The sequence below is a fragment of the Setaria italica genome, chromosome IV (genome assembly GCF_000263155.2).
Source record: "Setaria italica strain Yugu1 chromosome IV, Setaria_italica_v2.0, whole genome shotgun sequence".
Taxonomy (NCBI): Eukaryota; Viridiplantae; Streptophyta; class Magnoliopsida; order Poales; family Poaceae; genus Setaria; species Setaria italica.
Window position 1 is genome coordinate 32,250,163 of NC_028453.1, and position 17,017 is coordinate 32,267,179.

General features: G+C 47.9%; 2 protein-coding genes across 3 annotated transcripts; both read left to right on the plus strand.

The window, feature by feature from the left end:
* Positions 1–5,070: 5,070 nt before the first annotated feature.
* Positions 5,071–8,497, plus strand: LOC101769206. Of its 2 annotated transcripts, none has more exons than XM_022825696.1 (10): positions 5,071–5,808; positions 5,977–6,002; positions 6,117–6,147; positions 6,264–6,351; positions 6,471–6,616; positions 6,692–6,736; positions 6,860–6,951; positions 7,056–7,186; positions 7,297–7,479; positions 7,642–8,497. In XM_022825696.1, the coding sequence occupies exons 1-10, from the start codon at positions 5,438–5,440 to the stop codon at positions 7,921–7,923; spliced, it is 1,395 nt and encodes a 464-aa protein (XP_022681431.1). In that variant the 5' UTR covers positions 5,071–5,437; the 3' UTR covers positions 7,924–8,497. The 2 variants fall into 2 exon arrangements, with proteins under 2 accessions (XP_022681431.1, XP_004965778.1); XM_004965721.3 differs by having other exon boundaries at positions 5,075–5,808; positions 7,660–8,497.
* A 1,565-nt stretch (positions 8,498–10,062) lies between these two features.
* LOC101769615 (probable E3 ubiquitin ligase SUD1) lies at positions 10,063–16,124 on the plus strand. Its single transcript, XM_004965722.3, has 9 exons — positions 10,063–10,437; positions 11,228–11,905; positions 12,424–13,191; positions 13,289–13,500; positions 13,593–13,964; positions 14,301–14,458; positions 14,571–14,734; positions 14,879–15,025; positions 15,144–16,124. The coding sequence occupies exons 1-9, from the start codon at positions 10,201–10,203 to the stop codon at positions 15,657–15,659; spliced, it is 3,252 nt and encodes a 1,083-aa protein (XP_004965779.1). The 5' UTR covers positions 10,063–10,200; the 3' UTR covers positions 15,660–16,124.
* Positions 16,125–17,017: the final 893 nt, after the last annotated feature.

Below are 17,017 nucleotides of genomic sequence, written 5' to 3' on the forward strand. Positions count from 1 at the left end.
TGGTTTCTTTGAGGAAAGGCTTGTTCTGCGAAAAGGGTAAGGGGAGTTCATCTTCATGGCATGCCCTGCTGCCTGATATGATTGTATTCTAGATCTCTTTACTGGCCTTGCTTTTCATCTTGGCCCCTTTGGGCTACAGTGGCCTTCTTTTGCTTTTGGGGAGGAGAGCATAACTTGTGGCACCTACCACAATGTTGACTTCTCAAGCTAACATTAACATCCCAAATGTGCCTTCATGGTTGCCTTTGGTTTTGGAACAGCAATATAAGAATGCCAACAACTTTGGTCAGTGGACAGGGACTGTGATGGATTGAGCAATTTGGTATCCCAAGTGGTCTTTTTTGTCTGTGATTTGGTAGGGCATTGAGCCAAGCCAGCTGCTTGCGTGCTGATTCCTGATCTTAGTGTGTCCTATAAAGAACAGGGCACCAAATGTTGTCACTCTTCAACCACTGTAATCTATCTCAGGTTATCCATGTTAGTTGGACAATTCATCCCCAAGCAATCTTACCTGTTTACTTCAACTCATGCCGAACGAAGCATGCTCTGCTTTTGTTTGGCAACGCATATACATCCAAGACACCATGGAGACCATCTAGCGTTGTGTGCTACATGATATACATGTGAGTATGTGACTGTAGCTATCTTTTCAAACTAGTGGTTTTCACACAATGAGGTTTTGGGTTTCTTTGTGTTTCACAGAACGTAACTTTGGCTACAGTTTGTGAGACATTCTTACGGAACAACTTCCTTGGAAAGATTTTACTCATACCATTTCCAAATACAACTCATCAGCACATGAAAAGGGTACTAATTTGTAACAAAAGTTTGGAATGATTACCTGCACGCAACCAAAAATATCAGTTATCTACATTGGAGGGAGGGAGGGAGCATGTGAGGAACCTCCAAGTTACACCTATTTAATCAAGTCATCATCTAACTCCGGTCTTCCTTGAGATGTGTCATGAGCATTGTCCAGGATTTATACACACCTCACCAGCACAACAATATAACATCATCACCATATGGCAATCCATACATAGTCCATCACATTACATAAAGAGGTTCAAGTTCACATACATAACAAGTTTATAGAGTTTGCAAAGGAAAGTTCTATCATCGTGCATACAATACAACACAAAATAAGAAGGTTAACACTATATGCCAATAGTGCCCTTCCTATAGCCATGGCCATCACTTCTTGCTCGCACCTCCGTCCGCGGGTAAGAAGTACCCAAAGACGGCCTCCGGCTGCGAATCACCTGCAACAACTTAACGGCGGCACTGTGAGTCCAAAAGATACTTTGCAGGTCTTATCCAAGTATGGGTATATACTTACCCAACTCTAAGGAGAATGCATTTGGTTAAGTAGCAAGGAGTGGTGTTTGGAATTTAAATTTGCATAAAAGTAAAAGTTATAATAAGCAAAGACATGGCATTCTATGATCTTTAAGTCAAGCATCAAGCAATTGCAATAAGTAAATGTGATCATGAACATGAGCTCAATTTTTCATGAACTCCATTCGGTGACTCTACTATGAAAGCGGGGTGTCAAGAGCTTGCTCAATGATTGAGAGCGTGGCTATTGCAATAGATTATAACCCTGCAAGGGTGTACAATTTTTCTCACGAGATGCAAGACCAACGACCATACCCCCGGGCCAAGGATAAGTGTTAATTCATGCCCCCGATCGTTCACATACCCACACCCGACTATGAACGAACGACCGGAAGTGGATAGGTGCACCGGACACGGTCGATCACACATCATCCCACCCCACGCTGAATCTGGTCAAGGCAAGGTGCGACTTATGCTACTTGGCTTGCCATTCCCATATTAAGCATGTGGTTTGTACAGAAAAAGTGCTCAAGAACTCGGCAACAAAGTCGCGGTCCTTAATCAACAAGTCTAAGTCAAGTGAGCTCCAATCTCAACATGACCCTACCATACTTGCTCAAGTTCAGTTTATCTTTAATAGTTGTTCAAGTTTACTTCATTCATGGCTACTCAAGTATTAATTAAACAAGCAACCTATAGCTCACGAGTGGTAGTGACCTTGCCACATCTCGACTTCTACCGAAGCTAAGCATGGATAAGCAATTAATTTTGTGACACCTATACAAGCATACTTTCCTAGAAGAGTTGTTCTAATTCGAGGATGGATAATGCATCAAGTAGGAGCTAAGCAACATATACATAAATAGTAACTTATGCACATACAAGATACATATACATCATTGATCCAAAATAGGGTTAAAAAGGATGCTTAGGTGCCTGCCTTGATGTTCAAAGGGAGCGTCGTCGGTGATGCGCTCCGTCTCGGGCTCACCCTCCTCTTGCTTCGGTGTTTCGGTCTCTACACGAATGTAATGATACTTGATAAATAAATATGTCATGAATGATTGCAAATGATATGAGAATGACATGTTTAAGCATGTTTTTAGCAATGCTAGATAATTATACAAGAGTTTGTTGTATCATATATAAGCAAGTAAAACAAGTGTAAGTATAAAGGTGCTAGATGAGGGGTGGCGGACCGTCCGGCCTGGGAAAGGCGGACCATCCGGTTTGAACGGCGGACCGTTGGGCAGACCGTCCACCGGTCAAGTGCGAACCCTTTTGGCAAAACTAGACAGATTCGGGATGGTTTTTGAGTTTGTATGGCGGACCGTCCGCGGTACAAAATTAGCACATGTTGAAAAGATGTGTAGAGGCTCGGTTGGTTGCGTGGTTGAACGGCGGACCGTCCGCAGTAAAAAAGTGCCTGGGAAGCGGAAACGAAAGGTTCTATTGGTTTTTGTGTGTAAATGGTAGACCGTCCGCGGTCGTAAAGCGGACCGTCCGCGTCGCCATCGTGGCTCGCCGGCAAGTTCGCCGGCGGCGACTCCGGCGTCGATTTGGGGTGCGGTTTCTTTCTATGGGGTCCTGGGAGTGTGTAGAGTTTGTTCCAAGTAGTGAATTTGACATGCATCAAGGTTTAGAAGCTCTAGGCCATCAATGGCGCTTTGCTCTAAAGGAAAACCGAGAACTCAAATCCTAGAGCAATGGAGGTGGATCGAGTATGGAGATGGCTCACCGGCGATGAGCACAACTCCGGTGAAGGGCCGCAGGTTGGCGTAGAGCATCGTTGGGGAAGTTTGAGCTCGTTCTTGACTTGAAGCTTGAGGAAGGTCTTGGGGAAGGAGGAAGAAGAGCTTGGGAAGCTCCAAGCTCCAAGCCCAAGGAAGAAGATGAAGGAAAGGTGATGCAGCTCGCCGGCGTCGAACTCCGGGCGGTCCTCTGGCGAAGCTACGGTGAGGTTGAGGGGCTTCAATGGTGGAGGGACCTAGGAAACTCCTCCATGGCTTGGGTGGAAGAGAGAGAGAGTTTGGGAGTGAATGGGAGGGGGGGGGGGAGAGCTGGAAGGAGCTCAGCTCGAGCTAGGGGCGCGGCTAATGGGCGGGGTCGCTGGGGCGACGTGGTGCAAAAGCTCTGCGCACGCGACACGCACCGCAGTGTGCTGGTGAACCGTCTGTGGACGAGGGGTGAACCATCCGCATGCGACATGGCAAAAGTGTTGACCGGGATCGTGCTGACCAGGTGTAACGGCGGACCGTCCGGCCTACAGGGGCGAATCGTCCGTAAGTCAAAATTTTAGCCTTCGTTACTAAACCTTCTTAATGATGCATTGATGACATGCTTAAGTTAAACATGTTTTAGGCCGTTATAGAGCATCGAGCCTCTGACGTACGCATGATCTCAAAAATCTAACTCATCAACAGATAACGGGTATCATCACAAAATTCTATATCCCCAACATCCTATAGCACTACAAACAATGCCAAGAAAAAGAACACACAAAAAATATTATGCTTCATTGGCTTTGCAACAATGCTGCAACAACCAAAATTAAACTAAGGGCCAAGGACACAGGATCCTCTTACGAAACTTTCTCCAATCAACATGGTTGCAGCCACGTCTCAATCACAAAGGCAGAAAACATTGGAGCAGAAAAGAAATATCTCAACCACTTGCATCTTTTGTTCCGAATGAACAAACATTCAACCTCCCACTTTCCTACTATCTCCCCAAAATTATCTTCCTATCATCTGAAGCAAAGCAAGCACACACCACATGGACTAACTCACAGCATCATAAACGGTAAATACTCTTGTCGTAACTCGTAAGGTGGACCATAAACTTATACTTCAGCGACATTATACACTGTTTGTTCGTGCAAGTCCACGGACACGGCGGACCACGCAATTAATGGCGCGTGGACAGGCCATGCACGGTGCATGATGATGCCTTTCGATCTGGTTAACGTGGGACTCGGAGCCGGAGGTAGATAGGAGACGATGATGCTGCGCATCTCTCTCCTCTCTCTCTCTCTCTCTCATCGCCGTGCTGCGTTGGTATTGAAAGCCGGCCGGCGGCCACTTTCACCGGCGCAAGCAAGAGAGAGCTAGCAAGCGGAAGTGGAAGGTGGGGGCCTTTATGCAGCGAAGTGAATGCGGACAAAAGGGCTAGGTTACATCGGAATAGGCAGGCACTAGTGTTGGCTGAATGCGAGAAACCTACGACCTCTAATGTCAAGCAAATAAACCCCCCTACTGGCTACTGCCCATGCCATGAGTAGTCCTTGCCTGCCAGCCACTACCACATGCACTGGATTTTGAGTGTCTGATGAGACCCTGATTAGTTTCCATTTGACCAATGAAGCCAGGTGGTAATATGCATCTGAAACTTTTAGAGATAAGAAACCACGGTAAGCGATTCGTGTTACTCGGATTCGAGTCCTCCTCGATTCTGTTTATATTCCTCGACTCAAGTGTCAATAAGGATTTGAAGTGAATGGCAACTTTTTTTCTTGTTTTCTGAATTAAGAAAATGGTATATGTACAATGTATGTTCATTTTGGAGCCAGTGGCCAGAATGGATGTACACGCATACAAGCAAGTGCTGTGTAAATGTGCATCATGAAGCGACAGATACGATGGGTGATGGTTAGGTGACAAGCCCAAAGCACGTAGATGGACAGATAGAGGAGGAGGGGGTGTATGGGAGGGGAGGGGTCCCTCTCAGCTTGTGGCTGGACTGGTGTTCTCCATCCTTCCAACCCCATAAAAAGAAGACGCATGACATGAAGTGATAGCCCTGCTCAGAAATCTTTCCCTTTCCTTAGCCTTCCTTGATACCTGCAGATTCTTTGACAGACCGCAACGAAGTGCTAGTGTGCAACACACACACATACACATCACTTCCCCTCTCTCTCTCTCTCCCCACACACACACACAGGGAAGAGATCAGAGAAGCTGATCAGCTGGTATCATATCATCCAACTGCACAAAAAGAAAAGTTCCAATGATGCATTCCATCACATAGAGAAGCCTCGAGCCAAGAACGCCGTGGGCGTGTGTGTCTGTGACCCTGTACGTGGTGGCAGTGTGGCACGGCCATGGCAGCCACCAAGAGATCCTTCCACGGTGTCGTCGTCGACGGCATTGCACGCGCCGTGGCGGAGGAGGAGCTGCAGGTTAACCGGCGGCCGGAGGAAGGCGCCAACAGGATGATCTTTGGCTTCCCGGTGCCCGGTGCGCCCACCCGGCCGGCCGCCGCCGTCACCCAGCAGTTCTTCCCGGCCACCGTGGCAGCTGCCGCGCCGCCGGCGCAGGCGACGGAGCTGTGCCACGTGGCCGCGCCGTCGGCGGCCGACCAGTGGGCCCGGTCGGCGTCGAGGAAGAGCCGGCGCGGGCCGCGGTCCCGGAGCTCGCAGTACCGCGGCGTCACCTTCTACCGCCGCACCGGCCGGTGGGAGTCCCACATCTGGTCAGTCCCTGCACCCCATATGAGCGCTTCCGTTTTGCAGTTGGCTGGGATGATGCCATTCAGCCATTGGAAGTAGCTCTGCTGTGCGATCTCCATTCTCCAATCTCCTGTTCCATTTCATGTTCATTTCTCTCTCTCTCTCTCTCTTGCTTGTGCTTTGATTGGCAGGGACTGTGGGAAGCAGGTGTACTTGGGTGAGTTCCTGTCCATTCAAACGCTGAAACTTAGTAGCATGATTTATTTGCACTTAATCAGGTGTCAAGTTTTGCTCATGGATGCGGTTTTTTCTTCCTTGTCCTTTTTTCTAGGTGGTTTTGACACGGCACAGGCTGCTGCAAGGTTACTTAAATTTCTGCAGATTTTTTATCGTACAAAATAAGAGCAAAATAGCAAATATGTGATTATTTCATCATCTGAATAGTGAATACCCTTCGTTCTCCGTCTCCTGCTTGCAGAGCCTATGACCAAGCTGCAATCAAGTTCCGCGGCGTGAATGCTGACATCAACTTCACCCTGAGCGACTACAAGGATGAGATAAAGAAGGTGATCACTGATCAGATCAGAGGCCATCATGAACAGTAGTGTGACAAGGAAGAGCTGCGTGCTCTGTTCATCTACCTCTCTCCCACCGTTTGATTCTGTTCTTCCCATGGCATTGCCAGATGAAGAACTTCAGCAAGGAGGAGTTCGTCCAGGTGCTCCGGCGGCAGGGCGCCGGCTTCGTCAGGGGGAGCTCCAGGTTCCGGGGAGTCACCCAGCACAAGTGCGGCAAATGGGAGGCCAGGATAGGCCAGCTGATGGGCAAGAAGTAATACTGAACAATCACTGCAAAATCTTTGCTTAATTTGAGACCTTTGGCTTGATCTCCTTGTCATTGCTGCAGGTACGTGTACCTTGGCCTCTATGACACGGAGATGGAGGCTGCCCAGTACGTTTGTTCGCTGCACTCCTCTGCATTTCTGTTACCCATCACGTGCGGTTTCAGGATGGCTTTGTTGCCATGTACTCATGTGACAGTTTGCGGTTTGTGCCATGCTAATCTAATCATCAGGGCTTATGACAAGGCTGCCATCAAGTGCTACGGCAAGGAGGCGGTGACCAACTTTGAGCCCCAGACATACGACGAGGAGCTCCAAGTGCAGCGTGAGTCATGTTCTTGATTTTTCTTTTCCATGATCGTAAATGTAATATCGAACCATGCTCTTCAGGTGTTCTGAATCCAAATTGTGTTTGTGATGCGTGTGCAGCGTGGGACGGTGAGCTCGACCTGGAGCTCAGCCTCGGCTGCGCCGGCAGCGACCCGTCCGCCGCCGCCGCCGCCGCCGCCGTCGAGGTGTTCACCACCGCGCCGAGCAGGCAGAGGACGATGACCCTGACGGTAAACAAACCACGCTGATGACCTTGCCAACGTCCATTGCTACACCTGCCTGAACTGCCTCGGACACTGACACTGAAAGTCTGAAACTGTTCCCGTGCCGGGAAAACCAGCTCGACCTGCCGGAGGAGGACAACGAGACGGGCGCCGCCGCCGACCCCGGCAGGTGCTTTCGCACCAGGCGGCCTTCCCCGACTCCGGGCACGTTCCGTCTCCTCCTGGCTGACGACGATCACGTTTGCCACCCCGGCACCGGCAGCAGGGACGACAACGACACGCTGCACATGCTCCAGATGGTACGTGTCCCGTACGATCACTGACCAGCTCACACACACACACACACACACACAGTAACCTCCAAACTGTTCAGTAATCAAAATCACGCCATGAAAAAGATGCATCGTCAGCGGGATAGTTCGCTCGGTTTCCTTTTCGGTGAACACTGACCGACCCGGCAGCACCTGACCGACGCGCAGGGCCAGGTCGGCAGCAGTGGAGGAGGAGGAGGCGCGGCAGCAGCGGCAGGGGCACACATGCGCTGGCCCAACGGCGGCAATAATTGGGCGCCGCCGTACGCCACGGCCCGGGCCGGCCCCGACACCGACGACGCCGACGCCGCTGCTGCAGCATCATCAGGATTCCCACTGGGCCGCTGCAGCCGCTGCCCACGGCGTCCAGGCGGCCCAGCCACCGCTGAGCAGCCGCCTGTCCATCAGCACAAGCAACAGTGGTGGCGCTGACGCTGAGCGGCCACTGAATCGGCCACGGCCACTGGCGGCGACTGGTGGTGGCCGAAAGATTCTAGCGAGAGGTGGCGTTTCGCCTCGGCCGCCGCGCCGGCGCCGGGGTTCCCTTTTTCGGGTTAGGCAAGGTTGGCAGTGAGGTCGGCAGCGGTGGGCTCATCCCTGCGCTCGTGGGGCAGGTCCGGCCGGCAGGAACAATTCCGACGCCGAGATAGATGTAGGGAGGAACTGGGAGGCACTGTGGCTACAAGAAAGCTGTACGGATCGTCTCGTCAGGCTGGGAAGTTATCGAGCAGTTTTGAGCAATGGGAGCTCGGAATTTTTCAGACCTGAAATAGGCTTGCATTGGGGTGATCACTAGTTTGTTTCTTCTTTGTTGGCCTCAGTAATTCTAGTATTGTAAGCTAGGTAGTTACATGCATATGATGCTGCTCTAAGGATGTTGAATGGATGAAATGGAAGTATGGAAGTGGAACCGTATGTATGGTCCACGTCCAAAATTACTGCTGCAATGTACAGGATTTCAGGCTGGATAATTAGCCAACGTAGCTTTTTAAAGCTTGGTTGGATACCGACCTAGTTCATCTCGGCTTGTTAAATCTATCGGGCTGAAAATGATTGAAATGCTTGAGTGGGGAATCTTTGGTTCACTGGGGTTCATAGTTCAATAGCATAAGATTAATCGCTTAATAATATGTATATGCATGTCATAAAACTAAGAAAATCCAAAATGGTTATAGTGTAGCTCTTAAGTTTTGTCTTAAGTAAAACATCTTCAAGTTTTCCAAGTTTATAAAGTATATTAACTCTAACAATACCCATCAAATACACTATTAAAATTAACGTAGAACAAAACGAATTCAATATAACTTATTTGACGTCAGGGTACGTTTTTCTATAAACTTTGTTGAAGTTAGAAAAATTAACGTAGAACAAAACGAAACTAAAATGCAGTATATTTTGGAACGCAAAAAGTCCTTTCGGCGTCCCTCAACTATTACCGTAATCTGGATTTGGTCCCTCATGTGCAAACCGGGTATTCACGGTCCCTCAACTTCAAACCCGTTTATTTTTCATCAATGGTAGTTTTACATGACGTGGTGTAGGCCCTAGGTGATGGTTTGTCCCCACATACCAAATGGCTTTCTTCTCCCCCTCTCTTCCTCCTCCCTCCCTCTCTCTTCGTTCTCCTTCTCGACCAGCATAGGGCGGGACTAGCATGCCCTAGCCCTAGTGGTGGCCTCGGACGTGAGGCAGCAAGGATGTCGCAAAGCACGGCCAAGCCCCGGTGGCTACATGGTCGGCTTGAGGCTGGATCCGGTGACCGAGGCAGACATGGGCAATCTCGATTCAACAGCTGCCGGCCTGCTCGAGCGGCACAAGGCAGGCTCTGGTGCTGCCAGGTGCTGGTGGTGCCATAGGGGTGCGAGGAGGCTAGGATGACGTTGAGAACGGCAGCCGGGGAGGGCATACTAGATGGCACCGCCACATACAGGCTCCGATGGTGGCGTGGCCGATGATGCGGCCAGCCGAGATCGGATTCGGCGACTGGTGTAGACGTGAGCCCCGCGGGTGGCCAAGACCTCGCAGTGGGCGGCCAGCTTTGAGTGGTGACCAGGGAGCGGCGGCGGCCTTGGGGAGCGATCCGCTCATTGGGAGAGAGGGAGAAGGAGTAGGAGGGGAAGGAGAAAGAGAGAGAGGAACCTAACATGTGGGATCTACTGCCACGTCATGCAAAACCTTGCTTAAAACTAGCGAGGGACAAAAACAAACAGGTTTGGAAGCTGAGGTACTGCAAATACCCGATTTTGCACATGAGGAACTAAATCCGGACTACAGCAATAGTTGAGGGATGTAGATAGGACTTTTTCCTTTTGGAACAGCAAGTGCAAGAGGGCTAGCCCATGCTGACGTATTGCAGCCCATCAAACTCATCAGAGGGGTAAAAGGCAGTATGTATCTAGGCCCAAGCCCAATGCGACACGACAAATCGAGCCCTCCAGAGAAGTCCGGATCTTCTTCCTCCTCTCGAAAGAAAAAAAAGGGTCCGGACTTTTTACCCGACCCACACCCACGGACCCACCACAGCTGTCCCATCGAGACCCGTTAAGCCTACCGGCACGCCTCGTCACCAGCGCGTCATTAACGAGGCTCCGAAAATCTCCACGTTTTTTCCCTCATCTTTTCGCTGCAACTTCCCCCCACCGCCTTCGCCCCCTATCCGCGTCCCCCGCGCGATCGATCGGCCGCCGCCGCCGCCCCAGCGAGCCAGCCATGGCGGAGATCGCCGAGCGGGCCGTCCCGGGGGAGCTGCCGGAGGAGCCGCGGCCGCCGCCCGGGGAGGAGGAGGACGAGGAGGAGGAGGAGGGGGACGTGTGCCGGATCTGCCGCAACCGCGGCGACGAGGACCACCCGCTCCGGTACCCGTGCGCCTGCAGCGGCAGCATCAAGTTCGTGCACCAGGACTGCCTCCTCCAGTGGCTCGACCATAGCAACTCGCGCCAGTGCGAGGTATTACCGCCCGCCCCCTTCCCGCGACCTGCGTTTGTTGATTTAGGGATTTGATTGGTTCGATTGCGTGGTGGAATCGGTCGATTGGACGTTGAGCTGGTGCTCTGGATGCTAGGGTCGATCGAACTTGTGTCATGTAGGTTGAGGCAGAACTTGGTTAATGGTTAATATGCGTTAATATGGTTAATTAGGGGATTATTGGGGACTACAAACCATGCTAATTGGATGGTTTTGATGGATTATTCTGATAACAAAAGGAATTTCATGTTGCTGATTGCTCTTGTGATAATTGAGCTTTTTATGCCTTGAGCTGCTAGAAATCAGGGGATTAGGGTTGAGAATCATTCTGACTGGACAGTTTTGATGGACTATTCTGCTAGCAAAAGGAATTCCGTACTGCTGCGTTGCTGTTGTGCTTTCTGTATTTTCAAAGGCATAATGGTTCCGATAACCTGCAATTCATGAGCTGCTTAGCAGTGAAACTATCGACCTGGTGGTATTGACAATTGTTTTTTAGTTTCAGTTGCCTAATGTCCTTTTAGAAGGAAGCTCCTCTTGACTTATTTCTTGGATCTGTAAAGCCTCTCACTTTGGTTGTTAGTTTGGTTTAGGGTAAATGAGTGAACGGGTATTACTTGGTGGCTGTCCTAACTTCCAAGGACAATCTCTAGGGCTAGGTAGTAATGCTTGAATTGCAAGGGAGAAAAAAGATAGAGAGGATGGTGTGTATTGTTTTTCTTAAGTCCAGTTCCTGTTGATAATTTCTGATCTATGCATCTGTGCACTGCAGGTTTGTAAACATGCATTCTCCTTCTCACCCGTGTACGCTGATAATGCTCCGACAAGACTTCCTTTCCAAGAATTGATAGTTGGCGTTGGAATGAAAGCATGCCATGTGTTTCAATTCATCCTTCGGCTTGCCTTTGTTCTCTCAGTTTGGCTCATGATTATCCCATTCATTACTTACTGGATATGGAGGTTAACATTTGTGAGAAGTCTTGGTGAAGCACAAAGGCTGTTCCTGAGTCACATCAGTGCTCAGTTGATCCTTAGTGACTGCCTTCACGGGTTCCTTCTCTCAGCTATCATTGTCCTTATATTTCTTGGAGCCACCTCATTACGGGACTACATAAGGCATTTGCGTGAGCTTGGTGGACACGATGCGGAGAGGGATGATGGAGGCCGTGAAAGGCATGGTGCTCGGGCTGTCAGGAGGCTAGCGGGTCCTAATAATAGGGTTCCTGCAGATGGAAATATTGATGAATTAGCAGAAGCCCAAGGAATTGGTGCTGGTGAACTTCTGAGGAGAAATGCTGAAAATGTTGCTGCTCGACTGGAACGACTTGAGGCTCAGGTTGAGCAGATGCTTGATGGTCTGGATGATGCAGATGGTGCGGAGGATGTTCCTTTTGACGAACTTGTTGGTATGCAAGGACCTGTCTTCCACTTGGTTGAGAACGCAATAACAGTAAGTACTATTCTTTCCTACAATGCTTTTATGTCGGACTACATGTGTCTGCATAACTATTTTGAGTTTCGGATTTGTGTTACCTTGCTTTCTAATAATGTCCAATATGTAGTGATGAGTAGTCAAAACCTTTATTAGTAGGGCCCACTGAAATAGAGTATCAATAAGCTTTTATGTTTGGATATCATTTTGTTGATAGTTCAAGATCATTTCCACCCAGCTTTCTGATTCAAATAAATGCATACTGTATTTTGTTATTACACTTGACCTTTCTGATCGTTGATTCAGCAGGCAGTTTATTTCTTCTATTGATTTTATTTCTGAAATGAAATGAAAGGGACATAAGAGAAGCCTGATATTCCTAACTTTCAACAGCATCTATGATCCAATTTCAAATAGTGCAATTGGTGCATTTAAATTCATTGATGTCTTACCTTAGTTTTATTTTTTGCAAGTGAACAACATGGTTTTTCCTGGTCTTAGATTTTTAAAGCACTGACAGAATGTCTTTTATCCAGGTTTTAGCCAGCAATGCTATATTCCTCATTGTTGTGATCTTTGTTCCGTTCTCATTGGGAAGAATTGTCCTGTACTATTTATCATGGTTTTTCTCTTCGGCCTCTACTCCTATGCTGGCAAAAATGATGCCCTTCACAGAAACAGCTATTTCTATAGCTAATGATACATTGAAGAGTGCACTTAATGTTGTGAAGAATTTTTCTTCCGACACTAACAATGAAGGTGTTATTGGGCATGTGATTGAGGTTGTTACTCAATCCTTGAAGATAAATGCCACTGGTCTTAGTGTAATTCAAGGGAGTGGGAGGGGCAGTCTGATAAAAGGAACAGCTATCGGCTCGTCTTATCTTTCCGATTTGACAACTCTTGCTGTTGGATACATGTTCATCTTCTGCCTTGTATTCTTGTACATCGGATCACTGGCTTTACTTCGATATGCCAGGGGAGAACGTTTTACCATTGGAAGACTCTACGGTATAGCTACTATATTAGAGGCCATTCCATCTCTATGCAGGCAGTTCTTTGCTGGAATGAAGCATCTCATGACTATGGTCAAAGTTGCATTCCTTCTGGTGATTGAGCTTGGTGTATTCCCTCTTATGTGTGGTTGGTGGCTTGATGTCTGCACTCTAAAGATGCTCGGCACAACAATTGCTCAGAGAGTTGAATTCTTTACAATGTCACCCTTGGCGAGCTCTTCTATCCATTGGCTAGTTGGGATCGTGTATATGCTCCAAATAAGCATATTTGTCAGTCTTCTTCGAGGGGTATTGCTCCTTTCACTTTGTCTCCTGCAGTTGTACTCAAGACATTTAAACTCTCCTGTCCCATTTGTCTGACTTTATTTTTACCTTTTTGTGGCAGGTACTGCGCAATGGAGTTCTTTATTTTCTGCGGGACCCTGCTGATCCAAATTACAATCCATTCAGGGACTTGATCGACGATCCTGTGCATAAACATGCTCGACGGGTTCTTTTGTCTGTTGCAGTGTATGGAAGCTTGATTGTGATGTTGGTCTTCTTACCCGTTAAACTGGCCATGCGAGTAGCTCCTTCAATTTTTCCTCTGGACATCACGTGAGTTAGCTTACTACCCAACAATTCTGTTCTTTTTTTTCTGTCATTTGGAATTTCAAGCCTAAGTCTTGTTCGCCTCTGTCGAATTGCAGGATATTTGACCCATTCACTGAGATTCCAGTTGATGTCCTTCTGTTCCAAATATGCATCCCATTTGCAATTGAGCATTTCAAGCCTCGTGCAACTATTAAATCTCTTTTGCACCACTGGTTTGCTGCGGTTGGTTGGGCCCTTGGATTAACTGATTTCCTACTGCCAAAACCTGAAGAAAATGGTGCGCAGGAAAATTGGAATGGCAGGGCAGAAAGAAGAGATAGGGGCCATGTTGGGCGGGAATTGGTTGCTCCACAGGTTGAACAACGCATGATACAACATGTTGCTGCAGAAGATAATGGCAGGGGAAATCCAAATGAAGCCAATGATGTTGCTGAAGAACCTGATGTAGATGATCAGGGAGACTCAGAGTGAGTATAATCTCTAGATTTGTGTAAAATAGTATGATCTTTTCTTTTCATCATTATGCAATCCTACGCAGATTACCAAAAGAACTAAACAGCTTTGAGTTTGTATAGAAAAAAAATCTGAATGCAACTGTGGCTCAGTTATCTGCACAGGTTTTCTGAGTCATAATCTGACAAATAGGTTATTAACATAATTAAGTAATGATTTATAGCAATGTTATTTATAACAAATACTCTGAGAAAGTTGATGAGTCTTGGATTTTGAACATATTTTTCTGAATACACTAATATAAATTATGGTTTTGTTGTATGATTTTCTTTTTCCCCCAATCTTTGAAGGTATGGTTTTGTGCTTCGGATTGTGCTCTTGCTTGTACTGGCATGGATGACACTACTGATATTCAATGCTGGAATGATAGTTATTCCTATCTCACTTGGACGTCTTGTTTTTGAGGCTGTTCCCCGCCTGCCAATCACACACGGCATCAAGTGCAATGGTAATTTGCTTGTGATTCTATTGCCTGAATTCATGGCATGTAACTTCTCATTTTTATGAATAACGAGATCAATATAACTCATTTGCTGACACCTTTGGGTACTCTTGATTAGATCTCTTCTCCTTTAGCATTGGGTGCTATATTCTCTGGAGTGCAGCAGCTGGAACCAGATATGCAATTGATTATATCAGATCGCGGCAGCTAGGAATCCTGGTACAACAGATCTGCAAGTGGTGTTCTATTGTTTTGAAGAGCTCTGTTCTGTTGTCAATATGGGTAATGTTCTGAACTGAACTGTGCTGTTTCAAGTCTACTATCCACCTTTTTGAACTTGTGGCAGCTCTCTGATTTGTGTCCAAAGAGTTTTTTCATGAGTACCTTCTGTGTGATAGATCTAACTAGTAGCATTTTTGTTTCCAGATCTTTGTTATTCCTGTTTTGATTGGACTCCTTTTTGAGCTACTGGTCATTGTTCCGATGAGGGTGCCTATCGATGAGAGCCCTGTCTTCCTATTATACCAGGATTGGGCGCTTGGGTTAATATTCTTGAAGATATGGACTCGGCTGGTAAGATTATATATATAACTCTGATTCTTGTGTCCTGCCTTTTGTTTTCCAGTTATTTATCAACCTTGCTTTGTTTTAGAAGAGGTTTCGAGTTAATTAACTTTGAGACAATTTCCAGGTTATGTTGGATCAAATGGCACCTTTGGTTGATGAGAGCTGGAGGTCAAAGTTTGAGAGAGTTAGAGATGATGGATTCTCCCGTTTAAGGGGTTTGTGGGTCCTCCATGAAATTATAATGCCGATAGTCACCAAGCTCCTTACTGCTCTCTGTGTCCCATACGTCCTTGCAAGGGGAGTCTTCCCGGTGCTGGGCTACCCACTCATCGTGAACTCGGCAGTGTACCGCTTTGCCTGGCTAGGCTGCCTGATCTTCAGCGCGCTCTTCTTCTGCGGCAAGAGATTCCATGTGTGGTTCACCAACCTCCACAACACCATCAGGGATGACCGCTATCTGATTGGCCGGAGGCTGCACAATTTTGGTGAGGACACACCTGAGCCAAGCGAATCCGGAGCAACTATAGGGTCAGATGACCAGGACAGGGCCCTAGTCCTGCAAGATCATGAAGAGGAAATGGGATTGAGGCTGAGGCGCAATAACATGCGTGCAAACCAACAGCCCAGGCTAGCAGCATAAGGAAGGAGTTTTCAATGGAGAGTGCATAACCGTGGTATAAACCTTCAGCCTGCAGCTTGTGCTTGCGGTTTGTCATTGGGTTGTAGAGGGGAGTCTGTGTGTTAGTGATAGGGATGAGTTTAAGTACTGTTGTACAACAAAAGCCTGGGAGAAAGCTAAAATGATCGGACAGTAATACGGAAGGTAACTCCCTTTCCTGTGGTAGTCTTGGCTGACTGTAAATATCGTTTGACAGAGCACTACCAGGCCAACGCAGTTTTATGTGATCCTGTTGTAATGGCTAATGAATCAAGTGAAAACAATCTGTTGGGTAGATACAAGATAGATTATAATAGCACTATCACCCCCTTTTTATTGGGATTGTGTGCCATATATTTTTTTATTTTTTTAGCAATGTAATATCGCATTCTGTGAAGCGGTGGTGCCATATAATGCTATAAGCCTTGGATGGAATGTTATCACTGCTATTGTTTGTTTTGTAGAGGCAAGATGTAATTTTGTCTTATTTTGAGCGGGCACGCTCGCTGCTTGATGCTGTGATGTTACCTTGCTGATGAGAACTGTGCTCGGCAGTGGTTGTTACCGTAACCGGTCTAGGCAGTTTTGCCTGCTGCAGCCGCAGCAAGCACTACACGGGAGGGATTCGTGGTCAAACTAGCAGGGCGTCCAGAGCAACTGGCAGCAGAGCCACCAGGTGAAAAGGACGATAGGAGTGTGCGGAGCCCTGCAAGGCGGCAGCTAATCCTGTGGATCGAAGAACTTTGACCTTGTTCCTCCATTTTGGGCCAGAAGTAAGACCTTGTTCCTCCATTTTGGGCCAGAAGTAAAATGGGCTCCAAATCTTCCGCGTGTGAACGGCTGGAAGTGCTGAGCCCACCAACAGGATTCCCCTATACACGATCATCATCGTCAATAGCCAGCAAGGCCGCCGCGACATGGTTGGTTTTGACTTTTGAGAAGGCGGCCGTCGCTCGCACGTTGGAGACATCAGCGCTGACATCTTTGCGAGTAGTAGATCAATAGATCATCATCACTGTAGCCGGCCGCTCGCGTAGCTTAGAGGGCAATTGCCGATGAGTGGCTGACTCGAGTTCTGGTCCTCCTTGAGTGGACAGATCGGATATGGTGGTCGGTGGTCCTACTGGCAATCGCCGGCCAAGGCAAATTGTTTAGCGCCGCCCTTCATATGCCTTGGCGGCGGAACATCATGTGAGCCACGCGCCCTCCATCATGACACATCGTCGATGCTATCTTTTGCAGTGGCAGACATATTCGAACCACATGACGCGCCCGCCCTCTCCTTTCTCTCTCTCTTGGCGAGTTCCTCCCAACGAAAATTAGTTTCCCTGTATGCCTGC